At 41.0% G+C, this 19,855-nt stretch overlaps 1 protein-coding gene across 2 annotated transcripts; it reads right to left on the reverse strand.

Annotated features, from left to right (window-relative positions):
* Window positions 1-1,817: 1,817 nt before the first annotated feature.
* Window positions 1,818-19,371, reverse strand: thbs2a (thrombospondin 2a). 2 transcript variants are annotated; one of them, XM_079560100.1, is made up of 23 exons: window positions 19,152-19,371; window positions 18,947-19,015; window positions 17,907-18,460; window positions 17,471-17,555; window positions 15,503-15,702; window positions 14,300-14,440; window positions 14,129-14,222; window positions 13,163-13,333; window positions 12,366-12,542; window positions 11,654-11,827; window positions 11,422-11,549; window positions 11,111-11,263; window positions 9,234-9,452; window positions 8,704-8,811; window positions 8,460-8,619; window positions 8,219-8,337; window positions 7,904-8,138; window positions 5,284-5,511; window positions 4,711-4,982; window positions 4,056-4,153; window positions 3,830-3,969; window positions 3,402-3,432; window positions 1,818-3,104 (listed from the first exon to the last, which is right to left on the reverse strand). In XM_079560100.1, the coding sequence occupies exons 2-23, from the start codon at window positions 19,008-19,010 to the stop codon at window positions 3,101-3,103; spliced, it is 3,555 nt and encodes a 1,184-aa protein (XP_079416226.1). In that variant the 5' UTR covers window positions 19,011-19,015; window positions 19,152-19,371; the 3' UTR covers window positions 1,818-3,100. The 2 variants fall into 2 exon arrangements, with proteins under 2 accessions (XP_079416226.1, XP_079416227.1); XM_079560101.1 differs by lacking the exon at window positions 3,402-3,432 and having other exon boundaries at window positions 1,819-3,104.
* Between the last annotated feature and the right edge of the window lie 484 nt (window positions 19,372-19,855).

The raw sequence follows: 19,855 nt of genomic DNA on the forward strand, positions 1-19,855 counted from the left end.
AATCACCAGTTACTACATCCTTATGTAATGGTGAATTATAAATGCACAGAACAAAGGGGACTGAGATTGTATCAAATAATTTGGGAACTTTTAGACTTATTTATCAGTTGATTCTTTTATCATTTTATTTAGGGTCGGGGCTTTTTCCGATTAATTGATTAATTCATTACATAAGGTTTAATGTGATCAAAAATATGAAGTGAAATTAATCACACAAACTTCACAGACTTCAGTTTTCTTTTTCCTGCAAGATGTGGCAAAAGGACAAAAGCTTTTTTTTATTTTTATTAGCCTATACTACTTTTTGGTCACTACTGACACCTTTGTTTAGAATATGTTCAGTCCAAACTTTATAAAATAAGACTACAGCAATAATATATGGCAGTTTAACTTGCCAATATTAACGTATGATGCATTCTTTTCTAATATTTATGCAGCAGATCACTATTCACAGTAAAGTCTGTTACACTGGTACTTCAAGACTTCAAAATCCTTTTAGGTGGAACCAATGCTCTTGTGTGGCACTATAAAATCAATCTTCTAGTGTTGATCAGAGATTACTCTGCGACTTAATAGGAAAAAAAGGAAAAAAGTTTTGAGTTAAGCTTATTGTAATTACATTGGAAGTAGTGAGAGGCAACACCATTGGAAGCAATAGGCCTTTTCATGAGAGTTAAACATTGTAAAACACATTATACACTGGCAGTGCAGAGGCAGCTGAATTGTTGTATCTTAAACTTTTTTCTTTTTTGATGGTTAGTTAATTTAACTTTCACTACAGGACAAAGCTCTGATTTGGAGCACATCTTCCACCTTGTCAAACCAATAGTTAACCATCGTAGTGGGTTTTCAGACCGTGTGCATCTTGGTACATATTTATGCCCTCACTCCAGAGATGATGATTTGATATATGTGAAGTGGAGAAAGTCCGTCAGTGGAATATTATGTTAAGCTCCTGTGTCCCAGCGCGGGACAAAGCGGACTGAAGTGGAACATCTCACGGGGAGCAGCTCTGCTTTCACACTCCTGTTTAAATAAGAGGGTTTCCTGCCTGCTCTCACTGTCTCTGACTCTTCCTGAAAGACTCACTCACTCATTTAAGAACGAATTATGACTATCAGACAATGTTTCACTACATTCATTTATCTTTGCTTTTTGTGTCTAAACTGTCATTTATTCAGCTAACCCTCCTCTTGTCAAACTCAAAACCTTTGCTGCCCGATAAATCTTAGCTTTAGCAGAAAAGGGTGATTTGCTGTGTTGCACGTTGACATCTCTTGGCAGGACGGAACCACCATGAACCACACTCTGGGCGCAGCACCAGGCCCAAGTGCCAGACCCATATAGTCCAGTCCCAAAGCCTCAACCGAAATATCTCTGCCACAGAACTACACCAGAGGCTTTGACTTCCACTTTCCCTAATAGCGCATTTCTTTCCTGGCCACAGTGCACTTATTTAACTCCTTCATGAGCAGAGAGTTGTAAGGAAAATGGCTACAATGCAAAAGTCAGACTCCTTATTGTTCAAGTCATATTTCAGAGTTTTCAGGTAAATAGAGATGCCTAGAATAATGAGACGTTAAGATATTGAGATACGTAGATGATCTAAGGACAATGACTAAAGACTGAAACAAAGACTGATGAAATATTGCTTTGTCTGATATAGATATGTGCAACAATATAAACCTGAGTTGGTCAAAAAAGGCCCATCTGCTGTACGTGTGATTGTCCTAATGATAAAAGGAGATGCCGAACAATCAAGATGCAAATTCCTGCACCAGAGAGTGCTGATTTAATGCAGAAACTTTGGCAAGGACAGGCCAAAAGGATGTAGCCAATACATCTATCAACAAACAATAAAATACTTTTATTTCCATGTGTATTCTTACTTCGATTGTGAAAGAGCACATCGCTGCTGTACAAACTGAACCACAGTGATAACAATTCATCATGTATGTTTCTGATGTACATATAATTCAGAAATAAAAGTATTGTACACTTTTCTTTTCGTATACAGTTTCAAAAAACATTTACATTTTTGTGCAATGCAAAACTCAACAAACATAACATGGCTATACTGACACAATCTCTTCCTTTCTTTTACGAGAGATTCATGAACCACAAAGTAAATCACAGATAATGATGCATGGGACGTGTGCGCAGAGAAACACACGACATAAGGCCGGAAGAACCCAAATGTGTGAATTGTTAACAATAAAGAAGCATAAACCTGAACATGAGGATCGGCCGTGAAAGAAAAGGTTTTAAAAGTGTCATAAATGCAGCAGAAAACTCAAGGGGACAGTTTTAAAAGGCATTTGGTAAACGCTGGTGCTGAAGTTATAATGCTGCAATATTGCCTGAGTCTAATTTCAAGAGCTTTTGCCAAAAAGGTTTGTGTAGTCTGTGTTTGCGCAATTATAGGATACATGTAGCGTTTGAAACAGTTTTAAGACACATTAAGCATTTATATATGTGAAAAGTGCTTTACCTACTGTATATACAAAACTACTGGGCACAGCTCGTATTTAATTAAGCTTTGCCTATTTTAATAGTTACTTTATTGTTGAAAAAGCGTTGCTAATGTATTATATATGTTTTTTTGTGGCTTGTGATATTGCTTTATATATATGTCAGTGTAAACAAATAAATAAATATTTACAAACCGTATCAAAACCGCAAACAAAAAAAGACAAAAACAAGCAGAGCAATAATAATTTAAAAAGGAATTATAATACAGACCTAGTATAAACATCTCTGTCTTAGGCTGAAATGGCTTCATTTCACTCATTCAGTCTCATACGACCACATTTAGGAAATGTAAGATTTTATACAAAGCTATGATTTGACGACACTAAAGATAACAAAGATACTAAAGTGGTTACACAGTGAATGCTTGTGAGGACTTAACATTAGGTAAACGTGATGCTGTGCTGGCATTATTTCATTATCCATTATGCATATATTTTTTTTAATAGTCTTTCAGATATAAACTCATCATGAGAATTGCATCAAGGCAGAACATTCAAGTTGATAAAGACCACTGATTTTACTTCACACGTCTTGAAATTCAGTCTATTTCCTGTCCGCCCTCCTTCAGTTATCTGTGGAAAGATTGAGAACACAACATCCTCCATTACCGTCAAACTTAAATCAGGACGCTCATCACGAGTCACACAGAGAGTGCCAAAGTGCCAATGTGCGTGGAGTGTGTCAAAAGCGTGTCTACAAAAACATTGGTTGTTTTTTGCACCGTGCTGATGATCTAAAGGACAATCTCAGATGGCCCTTTCACAATGCAAAAGTAAAATGGGTGAGCTGACAGGCAAAAACATAGCGTGACTTCTTTGTTCGTGCTTCGGCCAAAACCACAAAGCATTTAGCAGCACCGTCATTATTACCTTGTGAACACTGTTGGAAACTCCGGCTTATCTGAGTAGAAAGACGAGCACAGTTCAAAGGGTTTGCCCACACAGCAATAGACACAGAGGGGGATGGGTCTTGGACAAGCTCGAATACCGTCTGTGATGTTCACTCTACAGGTGCATGTTAATCTTTTTGTTTTTCCTACTTTTGGAGTCTACACTGAAAATCACTGATGTGTTGTGACATAATTGACATGTTGCCAATCAAATACCATTCAAACTTTTCTCAGACCAGCCTCAACTGACTTGCGATCCCTTTACTAGAATACACCAAATATAATCAATAGTCTGCTCTTCTATCAAAACTAGTTATACTTCGGCTGGACTGGGTAATGACATGTAAGTCTAATCAACAGTTATATGTGATCTTTATGTTTCAGTTCAATGAAATGCGTTCCACTCACCTCTGCACTCATACTTCAGGTCTGAGAAGAAAACCAGTTCTTGGGAGAATACGAACAATCCTAACCGTCCTCCAGCAAAAGTCTTGTCATAAACCGGCCCTGAGTCGGCCATGATCTGTTTACCTTCATACACAACAACCCTGTGAACACCACATACTTCACTTTATTATGCTGTTTATTAGGGCATATTTTAGAACATAATGAACCACAAGTATGACATTTGTACCTAATGAATCCTGTCTTTGGCCGGTGGATGAGATGCCACCTGTAAGCTGTGTAATCCTTCCAGCCAATGTTTTTGGGGTCGTGCCACAAAGTCCGCACCTGCAAAAAAACGTAAGCATAGTTTGGAAATGAGAAGCGTATCTTCTATTGCAGCGGTTGGTTAATAACTGCTGTTCCTGGAAGAGTTACATTTGAACTGGAAAAATGACATTTAAACTGGAAGAGTTACATTTGAACTGGATAAATTACATTTGAACTGGAAAAATTACATTTGAACTAGAAGAGTTACATTTGAACATTTAAGAATATGTATTAATTATTATTTTATTACTTTAGCTTCGACGTAAATCAATGTTTTCAATGCATTTTAGGGTTACTTTAATGTATGTGACTGTATTTTTTTATTTTGTGTTATTTATAGTTGCTTTTATATCTTGTAGTAATGTTTTTATATGTTATTTATGTATCGCACTTTGAAAACAGTATTTGATTATGAAATGTGCAATATAAAGTGAATTATAACTTAAAAGTGAAACTACATTTACCTGTAAAATACTAGTCTAAGACGTATCACTCGTGTTTCCTGTAATTCGCTGACAAGTCCTGAACCGTAACGTAGGTATCTTTGTTTGGTATGGCTCCAGCGCTTGTCTCACCTGTCCGGGGGTGTTGCCTGTGTGCCACAGAGCATTCCTGAGGTTTTCTCCAGTGCCTGTGGTGGAGTTAACGACTTTGAGTGAAACGCCTGAGATGCCAAACGCCTTCGAGGGCTTGTCCTCCCAGTACGTCTGTGTGATCTGCTTCCACATCACCACGTAAAACCGCCCGCTGGACTGGTACCCGAACACAAAGCCAGCATAGTCATCATCTCTGTCTGTGTTCACGTACATGGTCCCACTGAAGTCCACCGCGTTGAACTCGTCAAACCCTGCCATTACAAAACATCAAGTCAGTACTTTTTTTTTTTTATAAACAACCACGTGTATTGGACATTTTTCCCACCAAGATCTGACTGACATTTTGTTACTAAATGAGCATTACAAGAAGAACTAACTTGATGACAAATGAACCCATAAAAATCTATGGAGCAGAGCAATAATTAAACAGCTCATGGTGGCAATTACACCTTATGTTTGTTTTCATGTGATGTGTATGTCACGACTGCTCCAAAACTGTGAAAAAAAATACTCAAAAAAGTTTGAGTAACACCCCCTCTTTTTTTTTCTTACCGACCGCGATGCCTGGGTCCGAGTTGGCAGTTTGAACCAGCTCTTTGCCCTGATGCCGGACCACCCAGTTGGGGTCAATCTGAGTGGTGCCTTTAGGATCCAGGTGAACCATCTGGAACTTTCTGAAGTCAGTGACACTAATGGCACTGTTTTCAGGGCACACGTCCAGAATGTCTGGGATGCTGTCATTGTCAAAGTCATCTTTGCATGCATCTCCTCTCCCATCACCTATGCACACAAAACAAACAAAGACATGTTAAATATATTTGTAAGGACCCAACAAACAACAAAGCAGCACGGCAGAGTGAGAGTGATACAACTTATTCATTTCAAGACAAGTTAACTAGGGCCCAACCAATATGGATTTTTGGGGTCTAATACCGATATGAAGGGGCATGGCCGATAGCCGATTCATAGGCCGATATTTTAAGTCATTTAAGTTGATGTAATTTTTAAAAAATCTTTCAAATAACCTAAACATAAATTATAAAAATAAAGGTTTCAATCATAGAAACATATCTAATACATGTCGATCGATGTGGGTTTCTCTGAGGCCGATGCCGATTTTTGGTGATTTTGATTGGCCAAAGCCATGACCGCTGACATTTTTGGAATTGTGGGAGGGCATTTTAAAGCTCTGACTGAGCTCTTCCCAGTGCAAAAGTCTCCCTTTTGGTTCCTGAGATATCCACATTTTCATCACCGATATCTCCTAAAGTTAACCAAGAGTGGCTTATTAACACTGTGTGCCTCTCCTCTACAAAGTTCTAGAAATGATTACGAATTTCTTTAGTTTCCCAGAAAATATGTATGTTTTACATTGGCTATTAATAGTTTTATATCTCAGGCCTCAGTGCTTTCAGGATGGAACATTTTTAATCCATTAAAATTTCAATGTTTTTCCATGCAGTGTCACTCTCATGCAGCAGCTGGAATTTAATTTTAGTTTGGACCAGTTCTTAATCTGCTATAGGCTACTACAAGAGCTACTGCTGCTTTTAACATCTATGGTACAACTACACAACTGTGAGGTGACAACAAATAAACACTCAGGTTGTAAAAGCGCGAAGCAGCTAGAGATACTAATTTCCCGTTCGCTTCCAATTACAAACAGTTGTACAAACTCTTGAGGTAATTTGGTCTAATTAAGTCCAGGCTTAAAAGACACTTCACAGCGGGCACCAGTCATGCACAGTGTCGTCACCCATTACTACTTCCTTCCAAATTGCCTTCATTCTCACTGTAGCCCACAGCTGCAGCAGCAAAGCGAGAACTAATCGACCTTACAGTAAAAAACGCTGTCCCAATATTGCTGTTCGATAAACTGTTCCGTCTGGTCAAACAAGAAATATGTTTTCAACATATTTAGCAGCTCTATGCAGATGCAAGCAGTTAAATGTGAAGCAAATGAAGTGGAAAAAGCGGCCCATATTTTCATTACATGTCGCCTTGATTATTGTAGTTTTGTATTAAATTGGCGACTGGACTGAGTTTGGCTGAGTTGAGAATATTTTGCTTCAATTCACAGAAGCGCTTAGCTCTTGTTGTTAGAAAATGTAACAACTACACCCAAGCTAGAGTGGTCTATAGTAAGAATCAGGCCTAGGAAGAGGAAACAAGACTACCAACACCAACCAACGGAAGTTGTTGAAAGTAAACCTCGATTAGCAAGTCTTTGTTATGCTCTGATGCTGAGACCGACAAGTGTGATGAACCATTAGCATTAACAAAAGACGGCATGAGAGCCTGCACAGACAGACTTCAGATGATCTAGAAAGAGAGAACTGCTCTACAGATGATGCCATTTCCACCCTTCTGTCACATCTGGAGGACAGGAACACTGCTGGATACTGCAGCTTGACTTCAACTCAGCATCTAATACAATCCTTCCTTGACAGTTAGTGGAGAAGCTGGTAATGTTGGGTCTGGAGTCCGGAGTGTGCAGGTGGATTTTGGACCTTTTGACGGAGAGGAGACAGAGTTGGCAACATAACATCGAAAACAAGCACAGGCTCACCTCAAGGGTGTGTTCTCAGCCCGTTATTGTTCACACTGCTTACTCACAACTATACTGTCACTCACAGCAACAACCATGTCATTAAGTTTGCACATAACACCACAGCTGTCGGCTTAATAACTAACAATGATGAGCCGGAACACATGAGAGAGATGGAGGTGCAGAAACAGAATCTGTCCCTCAACACCACCAAAACAAAGGAGATAATCGTCGACTTCAGAAGATCCGATTACAATTAACAACTGTGAGGTGGAGAGGGTCAGTTTGTCTGTTAGACACCAGAGACAACACCATGGCTATCATTAAGAAGGCACAACAACATCTTCACTTCCTCCATAAGCTGAAGAAGGTGGACCTCCCCATCGCAGCGTTGACCCTGTTCTACAGAAGGACAGTGGACAGCTATCTATCTATCTATCTATCTATCTATCTATCTATCTATCTATCTATCTATCTATCTATCTATCTATCTATCTATCTATCTATCTATCTATCTATCTATCTATCTATCTATCTATCTATCTATCTATCTATCTATCTATCTATCTATCTATCTATCTATCTATCTATCTATCTATCTATCTATCTATCTATCTATCTCACCATCAGAGTCGAGCTGGTCCGGGTTTTCAGTGAGTCGGCAGTTGTCCTTTTCGTCAGGGATACCATCGTTATCATCGTCATAGTCACAGGCGTCCCCTTTCCCGTCCTTGTCGTGGTCTGCCTGGTTAGCGTTGGGCACGTACGGGCAGTTATCTAGGTTATTCTGGTGCCCGTCTTCATCGATGTCCTGGTTATTGTCACACTGGTCTCCAACTAAGTCATTGTCTACATCGGTCTGTTGAAACAGAAATGATAGAAATCATGTCACGTTGTCTTTACTTAGAAATCAGGTGGTAGGTTGGTCCAAACTGGTACCTGGTCAGGGTTGTGAAGCATAGGGCAGTTGTCACATTGATCGCCAACTCCATCCATATCAGTGTCCTTTTGGTCAGTGTTGTAAACATATGGACAGTTGTCGCTTTCATTCAGAATTTCTATCAAAAATGGATACATTATTCCTCGTCAGTGTTTTATTCACATTTTCCAAATACACCATTATCAATTATATTAGATGGGACTGTTGCCGCTTCAACATTAACAATAAATAATATCTTACCATCTCCATCAATGTCCACTGCACAGGCGTCCCCTTCTCCATTGTGGTCAGTGTCTATCTGATCAGGATTGTGCTCATAAGGACAGTTATCACATCTGTCGCCAACATCGTCCTTGTCAAAGTCAAACTGACGGGGGTTAAAGTGGAGAGGGCAGTTGTCCTGTGGCCGGAAAGAAGTTAAATTTAATAATCAAAAGTAATGAACTAAAGAAAAAACATAAAAAGTAAATGTGATTAACCTTACCCTCTCGTCCAGAATCGAATCATTATCATCATCTTTGTCACAAGCGTCTCCTTGACCGTCTTTGTCAAAGTCTTCCTGTCCAGAGTTTGGCAGCGTAGGGCAATTGTCCTACAGTGAAAGGAGAGTGACAGCAACACTTAATCAAACATTTGATACTGCTGCACACCTGAAAACTAAACCAACATGACAACACTCTGGCCAGCAATTCCTTCTTCTGTCTAAAAACAGGAGCACCTGTTTAACATTTGTAAAGAATTGAACACCTTCTCAAATCCTGTATCATTTTTTAATTGTCTGGTAACCCGCCATGTTTACTCTACAATAAATGTTCCTACATATATTACAGAGTGCCTCAGCTCCTTCTTGCCTTTCAACTCGCAGTGTTTGTTTTGATACAAATGAACAATGTGCTTCTCGGATTGTTTATTCCACCTGTCAATCACAACAATTGCAAACAGCAGAGATAATGCCGGGTCCCAGACAACAAGCTTTTGCTTAAATAAACACCAGCTTGCGACTCCCAGACGTACCTTCTTGCAGTGGTATGTGGCATTGGCTGCACACACGAGGTTCTGATTGGGCCATCCGTCCAAGTCTGAGTCCTCTCCGCAGATAAAGCCATCTCCCGCGTAGCCAGTCTTACACTCACATTTGTACATGGGGTCGCTGAAGTGGCTGATGTAGATGCATTCAGCAGATCTGTGACAGTTATGGGTTTTGTCTTTGCAGGGATTCTCTGGCTCGCACACCTGCAAGAAATAGGAAACAACTGGACTTTTAAGTTAAGTCATCATCTTTCAGCTACTCAAATCGGGGTAAGCTTCAGTCCTCATCACGGGTCACAAGAGGGATTTTAGGCAATGGCGGAATACAGGTCCCTTTTGGCCACAGTCAATTTTATGAAATCCCCCTTAATGCTTCATAGCCCCATTATGACCCTTTTTACTGAAGCAATGGTATTCACAGCTGCCCTTCGTTACCACACGATGAACTGAACTCTGCCACTGCATGAGATCATAGAGAGAAGTGACAGCATGACCGGGCCTTTGATCAGATCAGTGAAATGGAGAACTTTAACACAAGCAGTGGGACACAAGTGTAGTCCCAGATCAATTAGTGCGTTTGGTGAATCACGCTGAACCGTAGAAGTGATCAAGTGACATAGGTGGACCACAGGGGAACATTATCTTCGGAAAACCCACAGTTTAAAAGCTGCCTTAAGCTATTCGCTAGGATCTTTTTGTCAGGTGTCAGTAGTGAAGCCTGCGCTGCACCTCCCCTCACCCCCCTCCACACGCCAGAGGTCGGTGCCAAAACGTATACCTGGTCAGACCGGCTCGCCCCAACCGGGTTGACCAGGCACTGGGCTGTGTAGTGTCTGCCAGTGGAAAAAACGGCTAGTATGTGCTCTGTAAACAACAGTAGTTGAGTAGAAAAATGACCCTTAGAAAGTTTAGATATTGGATTATCAAACAAATGGACATGGACATTTTATGAGGATTTCAGCTGTATCAGAACAGATCTTTAACAGATGTTTATCAGTTCACAATCTTTCACAAATGTCTTTCATAATGCTAACTCTGACTGTGTTAGCACGCTACCTGTTGCTGCTTCTGCAAACATTTCCACTGATTTTGCGATATCTACACGTGTTTGTGTTTACGCGGTGCGGGGGCAGGTGAGGGATGTGTTCGGGGTGAACTATGAGACGGGGGAGGGGTGGAGATTTTCTACTTCTGTGGGACAAAATGAACACGCTGTTTTGATGTGGCAATGTGGGAATGCAACAATTCTGGGCCGGTAATTAGAAAAGCTTAGTTCAGCTTTAAGAATATACAGAAAGAATGATAAAATCTGTAATAATAAGGCAAGGCTGAAATTGAGCTAAATTTGGAAACACTGAATCAATTATTACAGCAATAACAACTATTTGGCACTACACTGTGCAGCCCTGGTGTGTAGTATATTGTGTAGTTAAAGTGATATCAAAGACTTTTGTTGTAATAGATTTATGACTTCTCAAAAACAGACCCCAAAGCTTTGATAGTCCTCTTCGACAGGTGTGATGATACTGTCCATGAAATCCTAAGACTCTACATCTATCTTGTCTCTGATCTTATAACAAAACACCAATGTGTAACACATGTTCACTGCGACTCCATGCTGATATTGGATCAAGGCACTTACGTATATTAAATATGAACATATGGTGACCTACTGCCTCCTATATGGCTGTGTATAAACTCTCACAATACACGAATAAGGTCTATAAATCCATCTCAATGCTGTTACGATCATTCATAAATCTTAATCTGCCATACAATAATGCATTCTGTTCAATGCTGTTAATGTAAGTGTGCTTTCTTTACCCCCCAATGTTATATAACCTTATTAAAGTTGAACATACCTGTTTGTTCTTCTTGGCATCCTCGACACCCATACCAAAGGGCTGAGTGCCTTTGTAGCGTGTGGGACAGGGCAGGCAGTGGAAACCAGGGTCGGTGTTAAAACAGCGCTGAGACCCACCCAGTTTATAACAAACGTCTGACACCATAGCACACTGCAATGCAAGGAGGAAAACATGCAAATGATCAACATTACAAATACAACAATAATTTTCAAGAATTAATTGCACTAATATTATGCATTAATAAACTAACAAATCAATCGAACATACAAACAATCACACAGTTACAGGTAATGGTTTCTTAAGTTAACCTCGTCTATGTCTTCACAGTGGGTACCATTTCCACGATAACCAGCAGGACACGGCCCGCACTCCCAGGATCCATCAGGGGAGCTGTTACACTCTACTCCGGCAAAGCACGGGTTCGACAGGCACCCATCTGCAACAGGAAATAATAATTCCTTATATATGTCTGGGCTCTGCAAACAGACACTACACATCTGCAAATTCAAAAGATATTTGCAATCAGATCACTGTACTCACTAATTGGACAATCCTTCTTGTTGCAGCTGTCACTGTCGTGGTTTTGTCCAATACAACTATTCCCGCCAAACTGAGGCTCAGGGCTGTTGCATTCACGCGTTCGACTTTTGATCCCACCTCCACATGTCGCTGAACATGATGCCCACGGCGACCAAGGACCCCAGCCACCATCAACTAAAAAACAAATTGGTTTTACTTTGCACTTTCACGCATTTTCCGACTTAGTATATCATTTTGTTCCAAAAAGAACTCGTTTTGGACTGAGTGTCATGATTTTGCCGTGCTGTGACATCATCAGCATACTGTTAGATGTTGTGTGTTAGACTTTTCCATATAGTATTAGCTAATGTAACTATGTGAACATTGATATCTGTTTTGCCAAAGTATTGTCAGACTTTGCCATATGATCCCGACCCCTACACTGTAAATGCGGTGCCTTTTGTCGTTTTTTGTAACGCTGCCTGAACATGGATTTCCTTAGGGATCAATAAAGTATTTAGCTAATCTAATTTTCAAACCTAATTCAGTACCAAAAAGAAACATTATCTCATCACAGTAAGAGCGAGCCACTTAAGTTTGGGTCAACACTTCGACGCAGAAAGGAGGTCAGCCGAAAAACACATGGGAATGTTGCTTGAGGCACGAGAACGTCTGGGTATTTGAGTTGAATGTTGGGGATTTCTGGAGTTTCCTTGTGAACTCAAACACTCACTTGGACATGGTTTGGCAGTGCAGCGCTTAGTCTCTCGGCCATTGCCCTCACAATCGTTGCCCCCTAGCTGTGGCACAGGGGCATTGCAGTGGCGAATCCTGGTGATTTGTCCCTCTCCACATGTTACCGAGCAAGAAGACCAAGGTGACCACAAGCTCCAGCCTCCATCTTGCCGAACTGGAAGAGAAATTATGGCAGGATCTGAGCAGCCATGCAACATTTTGTGGATTCCAGTCAAATAGTAAGAGACAAGGGTTATCCCCCCAAAAGGCGAAGAAATCAGTACTTGTAAACATTGGCTCGATTTCAGGGATTTTCCGGAGATTACTGGCCCAGAATTGATGTCATTGTGGGTAGTCCGTGGTCGGGATGGTGAAGTTATTTAAACAATACAAATAACCCACAACAATAGACCATCCTCAGCTAATCCAAGTATCAAATATCTAATAAATTCAGCATGGTATTCATCAAATGCGAACAGAATCCTCCTGACACATAAGAAATCACCAGCAATTTTTACATTTCTAGTTCGACTTGGCATTGATCACCACATGAACACCCCTTCATTCAGAGTAACATTTAAGCCTTATAACCCAGATTTCTGTCTTACATTTACTCGAAGCCAAACTCAGATGGACTCGTTTTATCAGATTCATGCTTTGGCTACGCAAACCTGTCATCTCCAATACATCAGCTCTAGTTCCCAGTGTCACGATGTTTGTCTTCAATTATTGTTTCTGGGACGCATGTTAATGCGATACAGAAGCAGTTAGCGTACAAGCTGATAGTTCTCTTACCACGACTGTCACATTTTCCCAAGCTGCACTTTCGGGTCTGGATTGAGGCTCCGGGACATGGATTACTGGTGGCGTCACATGACCTCCCTCTCTGTTGAGTCCCCGTCCCACAAGTCACGGTGCACTCGGTCCACTCCGACCACAGCGACCAGCCATCGTCTCCATCTGAGGCTGTCGGGGCACGACAATGACACATGTATTTAAGTTCCATCTTTCTCTGTAGTAATTAAAGCTACATTTCCACACCATATATTGCTATAGAAGAGCAAACAAACTGACGCCAATCTAAAAAAAATAACATGCCTGTCATTCCAAACTTACTCTTAATGATTAGACATTAACAATGGGTTTTACAATGGATTAGCGAAATAAAACGACACCGTTTGAATTAACATAAAAAGCTCAATAGCAGTTCCGGCAGCTCAATCCCTTCATACCGTTGTTGTGTCCTTGGTATGAAGGCATTAACACGCCTGGACTGTGTCTCCACTGTTTGTGTATGGATCAGTGAGAATAGGTGAGTGGTTCTTTGATGAAAAGTGCCAAACAAGGTGGAAAGGAAATGTAGCATATAAATGGAGACGCTGTAACAATGGAGTAAACGGCGTTTTGAGATCTTTCCACTCTGGGACGTAGCTTGGAAAATGATTGCTTACAGACCCCCAAGATGGCGGATTCGTAAGGATGATTCACGGAATTGCTAAAATATTTTTGGCTTTAGTCCAGAGCTTGACTCCGTGCTGATGGGGCATAAGACCATTAACCAGAGACTAAATAGAATCTACGAATAATACGACTAAAACAGATCAAGACTGTAACTGTACCATGTTTTCACCAAGCCTAAAGCTCAGACAAAAACTACAGAAAACCAGGACTAAGCAGGCAAAGAAAAATGGTGATGAACACTTCAATTTCATGTAAGTTTACTGTATAATTAGTGTATGCAAACGCTCTGCTTGTACTTACGGATACACACGGGGCAGCACTCTCCTTCCATAAATAAGGGGCTTGCACAGGCCACAGGAGGACAAGTGATTTGATGACAGACGATTTTGGATTCCTGCCGTTATTCAAAATAGGATATCAATAAATCGATCCACCAGGAGCGTACAGTTTTCCGTGCACGGGATGCTTTACCTGGCAGCTGCATTTGGTACAACTGTCCACCACCCATTCTTCCTTATCGTCAAACAGCCGCCCATCCTGCCAACACATGTTTTTCTCCTTAGTGTTCTTGATCCTCCCCAGAGCCTCCTTCATGACTGTGTTCTCCTCCGTCTGAAACATTGAGAGGTCAGCCACAAATGATTAGGACACGCTCAAGGTAAAGATACATAGTAATGCAATGGGCACCTGCTGGCAGACACACTGACCTGATTCTTTTATAGTATACAACAAGGATTTACCATACACTCAACCTTAAATAAAAAAATATTTCATTGGCTGTTTGTGCTTCATTACAGTTATGATTCAGCTCTAGTTTTTCCACCTAGTTTCTTTCGTTGCTTCACTTAGTTTATGTGCAAATACCTCAATAAAACTATCATTAAAGGCATTACTTTAATCACTTCTTATGTGGAAAGTATGATCAAAGCCGAGTTTAATGAAGTAGAAAGAAATGGCCCTCTATAAGACTTTAAGATTTACACACCAATTACTTAAATGAACAACAATCCCAGTGAAAGCTGCTGCAAATTAAAGACCATAACACGGTATCACTTTGTAGTTCTTTGTGTGTCTTTATGGGGCTTTATAAAAAATGTTTAGAAACAAAGTGAAAACTGACACTGAAACCTCCAATTGGAGGGTTAGGAATAGTTGGCTGAATCTACAATATTGTCAGTTGATAAGCTACTGCCATAAGCCCCCGTGTGTGCGTGTATATGTGTGGGTGTGTGTGAGTTTTTAGTAAAAAGCCAAAGCAGTTGTGCTGAGATCAGAGACACCACTCGGGCTGGAAGAGCCTCAGGGACCCTACTCAACCAAACCGTTTTTCTCCCAAGGTTCAAGCCCAGAATCTGCTGCAGGAGGATCCCAGCTTAAACACATGGCTGGTAAAACATAACCAAACATTCAACCGGACTCTGACGCTGCCAGGGGAACACTTCCTCTATCCACGTAACGTGTCATAAAGGGTGTCAGCCTTACAGCTACCCGAGTCAAGCATCTACACAGTCCAGAGTAGGTAATCCAGTTACCTCATTCACACTCTTGAGCTGCTGGTCTTAGCATAGAGGACTTTATTATTTGCTTTCATGAAACTGCACGGTCCACACAAAGAGTGTGCTTTTCTGTGTAACTCTTTTCATATGTTTCAGAAGAGCAACTGACAGCACTCACCACTTTCTGCAGACCGTCGATGAGATTGCTGACCACCACACGGAGGCCTTGGAGCTCCTGGAACATGGTGCTTAGCTCCTCACAGGAGCGCTCACACATCTCTGCGCCAAAGTCATCTGTCTTTTGACCAATAATGTTGGTGGTTATGGAGGGACTCACATCCACAATCTCTGTGCTCTCACTCACAATGTTAGCATCATCTGTAAACGAAACAACAGAAGACATTAAAATAAATGAGGTTTACAGACTGATGGAAAACATTTCTGTATGACTGAAATGCAAGAGTTTGTATCAGTAATTTCCTGTTTTCTTCTACCAACTAGAACATCATTGTGGTGATCGCTCCGTTTTCTGCATTCCTCAAAACAGATGTTTAGTCAGCAGTGTTTGGTTTTAAGAATTTATCTTATTTTTTTGCTGTGGCACAGCTGAACTTAAAACAAACACCTGGGTGTCCGTTTCGGTGATGAGAACAACACGCTGCCGCAGTAAATCTTTAGTGACCTTTAAAATCAGACTGAACTTTTTCCAATACAAAAGTAATGGACTGAGATGACCTCACAAACTCAGTATCCAGGAGATCAAACTGAAACTTTGCACAACAGCCACAGTGCACCATGTAAGTCTTTAATGTGCTTGACATCTGTGACATGGTTGAAACATGAACAAGAACATAGCCCACTCACAGTGTGACATGTGCCTTTCTTCATTCACTCAGTTTAAACCTACAGACTTTCCCTCACAATGTCTTTATGGGACCATTGATTTGGCAAGATACATGATCCCGAAAGTAAACACACAGATCATAGCACTGAGGAATTTCTGTCATTCATCCAAATCAGGGCACATTTTTGCGACCGCGTTGCATTTAGCTGTGTAAATTGGTGAAGATTAATAGCAGGCTGGGGACTCTAAATCAAATAGTTGTCTACATTGTCCGATGGCGTCCCACTGATGCCTCTGCTATGTTTTCTTTTACTTCGATCTGCTGGATTCATTCAAATCCCAGTGGGGTGTCATGCTGGGAGTGCTTGTACGCGTGTGCTTGCGTGTCTGCAAAAGAGTTTACACATTACTACCCCTTTTAGATAAAGCAAGGACTTAAGAAAAAGAGCAACAGCTTGAGTGGGTTCAATGCTGCTCATTAATGTCTAACATGACAGCTTTTATGAGTGTGGCTTTCGCGGGTTTATGACTGACTCCTGGCGTACAATGTGCTACCACTGCAAAACCTCAAAGGCAACAAGGGGACGTGTCTCAGGTTAAGATGACTTTTGTTCAAGAAATAAAACTCATTCTACTATTCTTGTAGCTATAAACTATTACACTAGTGCACATATTTGGTAACACTTCTGTTGACTCAAATGTGCGCATCGATAGAGCTTTTTTCCCTCTCCTCCTCTCTCCCTTGTGTGAATCCCGTAGAGTTTTCACGAGTAGTATTTCTCCATCTCAGCTGAGAAAAGCAGCCCTTTAAGCCAATTCATGACCTCACTGTTGGTGTGTACTGCTGGACGTGGAAGCTCCCTACTCTTAGCAGCATCAACTTACTATTTTCTATTTTCATTCCCAGGGCATTATGCTGTGTCCACTGCCAACTGAAATAAATGGATGCATCTGCAGCTCCTTTTGTTCACCACGCACAGAGTTCAAATTCAAGCCGTACTGTTCACACTGCAGTTTCCGTAAACATGAGGTAATAGTTTGTAGAAATATCAAATATGTATGCTTATTGACCCACTTAACAAAAAAGAAAAAAAGAAAACTTTCAGGAAAAATGACACATGGAGTTGATCAACACATCTGATCAGATTAATGCTGAATGGCTCACACATTTTCCAACTTTCGAGACTTGCACGTGAGATGTTTTTTTTTTTTGTAATAGGAACTTCAAAGTGTCAAGACCAAAATGTCCTGATGTGATCCATAAAAAAATAGATGGAAAAAGGCTGAAATTAACATCTGTACCTTGCTTTGTGATTTCACAGTCTCTGGTTAGAAGCACGTCCTCCACTGGTGTGTCAAAGATGAAATGCACATTTTGTAGAAGACCCTGTAAAAAGTATAAAGTAATTCTTACTTTGTTATTGCAGCTAGTACCACCACTATTACTAGTACTACTGCTATAGGTTGAATCCTGAGGTCCTCTGATAATAAGGAGCCGAATACCATTGGGCAATTTAGACATTCCCTCCAAATAGGTCTAAATTCTTGGCGTAATTTTTTAAATAACAAATCATCCTTTTACTATACAATTAAAACTTCATAGAGATGTCAGAGATTGTGTACATTTACCCAAAGGAAAAACCCTCAAAAGTCAAAGACCCAATAAAAGTCAAGCGCCACTAAAGCTCACACAAATGAACTAAGTCTTTCATAGGAACACCAGTTGCTTTCTCCTTACCCTGAAGTGGTTCTCTCGAATGGACCCTTTGGCCACATACATACGGCTCCCCTCTGCCCTAAGATGTTCATAGAAAGGTTCGTCCAGGATGAAACTGTCTATGAGGTTACAGCCCACAAACAGGTTCGCATTTTCCCCATGAACCTGAAGCGTGATGTTCTTCCACTGTGAGTCCGACAAGTCCACGTCCTCAAAGGAAACCACATTTTGGGAGCCATCCACCCAGTACACCAGGTCCAGAGTGTTGGCCCGTCCGTTGGATACGATCTCGAACTGCCTCCTGCCGTTGGGGCTCTCTAAGCCGATCAGAGTGCCCCGTGAGCCGCGGTCCTGCCGAATGCTGGCCACAAATATGAAGCCCTCGTTGATTTGGATTTGCTGCAGGATTTGCTTGAGTATCGGCGGGCTAACGGGGGGCAGGTGGTCGAAGCGGAGGAAGCGGTAAGCCGGGGCGTCTGAGTTTTGGCCCCGGAACTGTTTGGCCCCCAGTGTCTTGCGTGAGATGCTGCTGATCTCAAATAAGTCAAATAACGTCTCATCCTCCTGCTCCCCATCTTTACAGTAGACAAAATAAATACAGGCATTTAGAAGTGATGCACATGTATCATTTGAAATAAGCCTGTGTTTCTCAAACTATGGAACAGGTACCACAGTTTGAGTGACACAATTTTATATATGCTTTTCATCAGTCATAGTTCTTAAATATACACAGGATTTAGGTGGCATACTCTCAGTGACAGAGTTTTTAATATAGGGGGCACTTGGAGTGAAAAGTTTCAGAGCTGCTGAAATAGGCTATATGACCTATTTCAAAGAGACACCACAGGAAAAGATCGCCACGATTAAAATGATGATGCGCATGTTAACTTAAAATAATTTACAGTTAAATCAATACTGGTATAGGAAACCACCTTTTTCATCACAAATTAGTGCTCAAATAAACTTCAAAGATATGAATTGCCCCATTTTAAGATATTAATTTAAGCACAAATCCCTATATATATATAGGCATATATATAAAAACTAATACGATCACTTACCCGTAGTTAAAGCGTAGAGGAGATTTATTGATAAAAGCAGCAAGCAGAAAATCCTGGGTATCATATTTCCTGGAGCACAAAAGAAAGTTGATATATGGGATGCTAGCACTTTTTGGACACACTTTGACAACAAGAGGCTAATACAAAACAAACTTACTAAAACAAACTAGCCCTAAAAGAAGATGGACTTTTTTTTTGGACTTACCTTAAAACTTAACCTATCCTGCGTTGAAAAAAAATAATAAAAAAAATCCTATAAATTATCCACTGGTAGACAAAGAGGAGAAAAGCAGTCAAATGCACGTGTTGATCATTTGTATTGGCCACTTGAATGAGAGCCGCTAAATCCTTTTAACTCTCGTGCGTAAAAGTACGTCCACTTGGGTTTACAGGCTGGAGAGTTTGAGGCGCAACCGCGAGTGAAGTCCTTGCCTCCCTGCGTTTTTATAGCGCAGAGGCAGCGCCGCGCCTGTCAATCAAGCTTGAGTTGGGGGCAGTGGTTTTTGCGAAGAGACGGCATTACATAATTGCCTTCCTATGGTGGAAAGCGCGCGGAGACGAGAGAGACTATCATCTGGATGCGGCAGGTAGACCATAGCCTATACGAGGTAATGGGCGGATACCATTCCACACAGATCTGATGCCCGCTGTCTGCGTCTCCCTCCACCCGAGAACCACCATCCCCTCGCCACCGCTGCGTCTGGAGTAGATTGACTTTTACTGGGGCAGACGACGAGGGAATGTGGGTTTAACCATGGAGAGGCATTTACAGTGGTGAACAAAGACCACAAGCTAATGGTAATCTGTTTCTAGTTGAGTAGAGGTGGGTAGTGTTACATAATAGGGTAATAAAGGGTTTTAGGGAACTGATTTGACATGTGATTTATGATGACAGAACATTGTTTTTTG

This window comes from Gobius niger, assembly GCF_951799975.1.
Source record: "Gobius niger genome assembly, chromosome: 7".
NCBI lineage: Eukaryota > Metazoa > Chordata > Actinopteri > Gobiiformes > Gobiidae > Gobius > Gobius niger.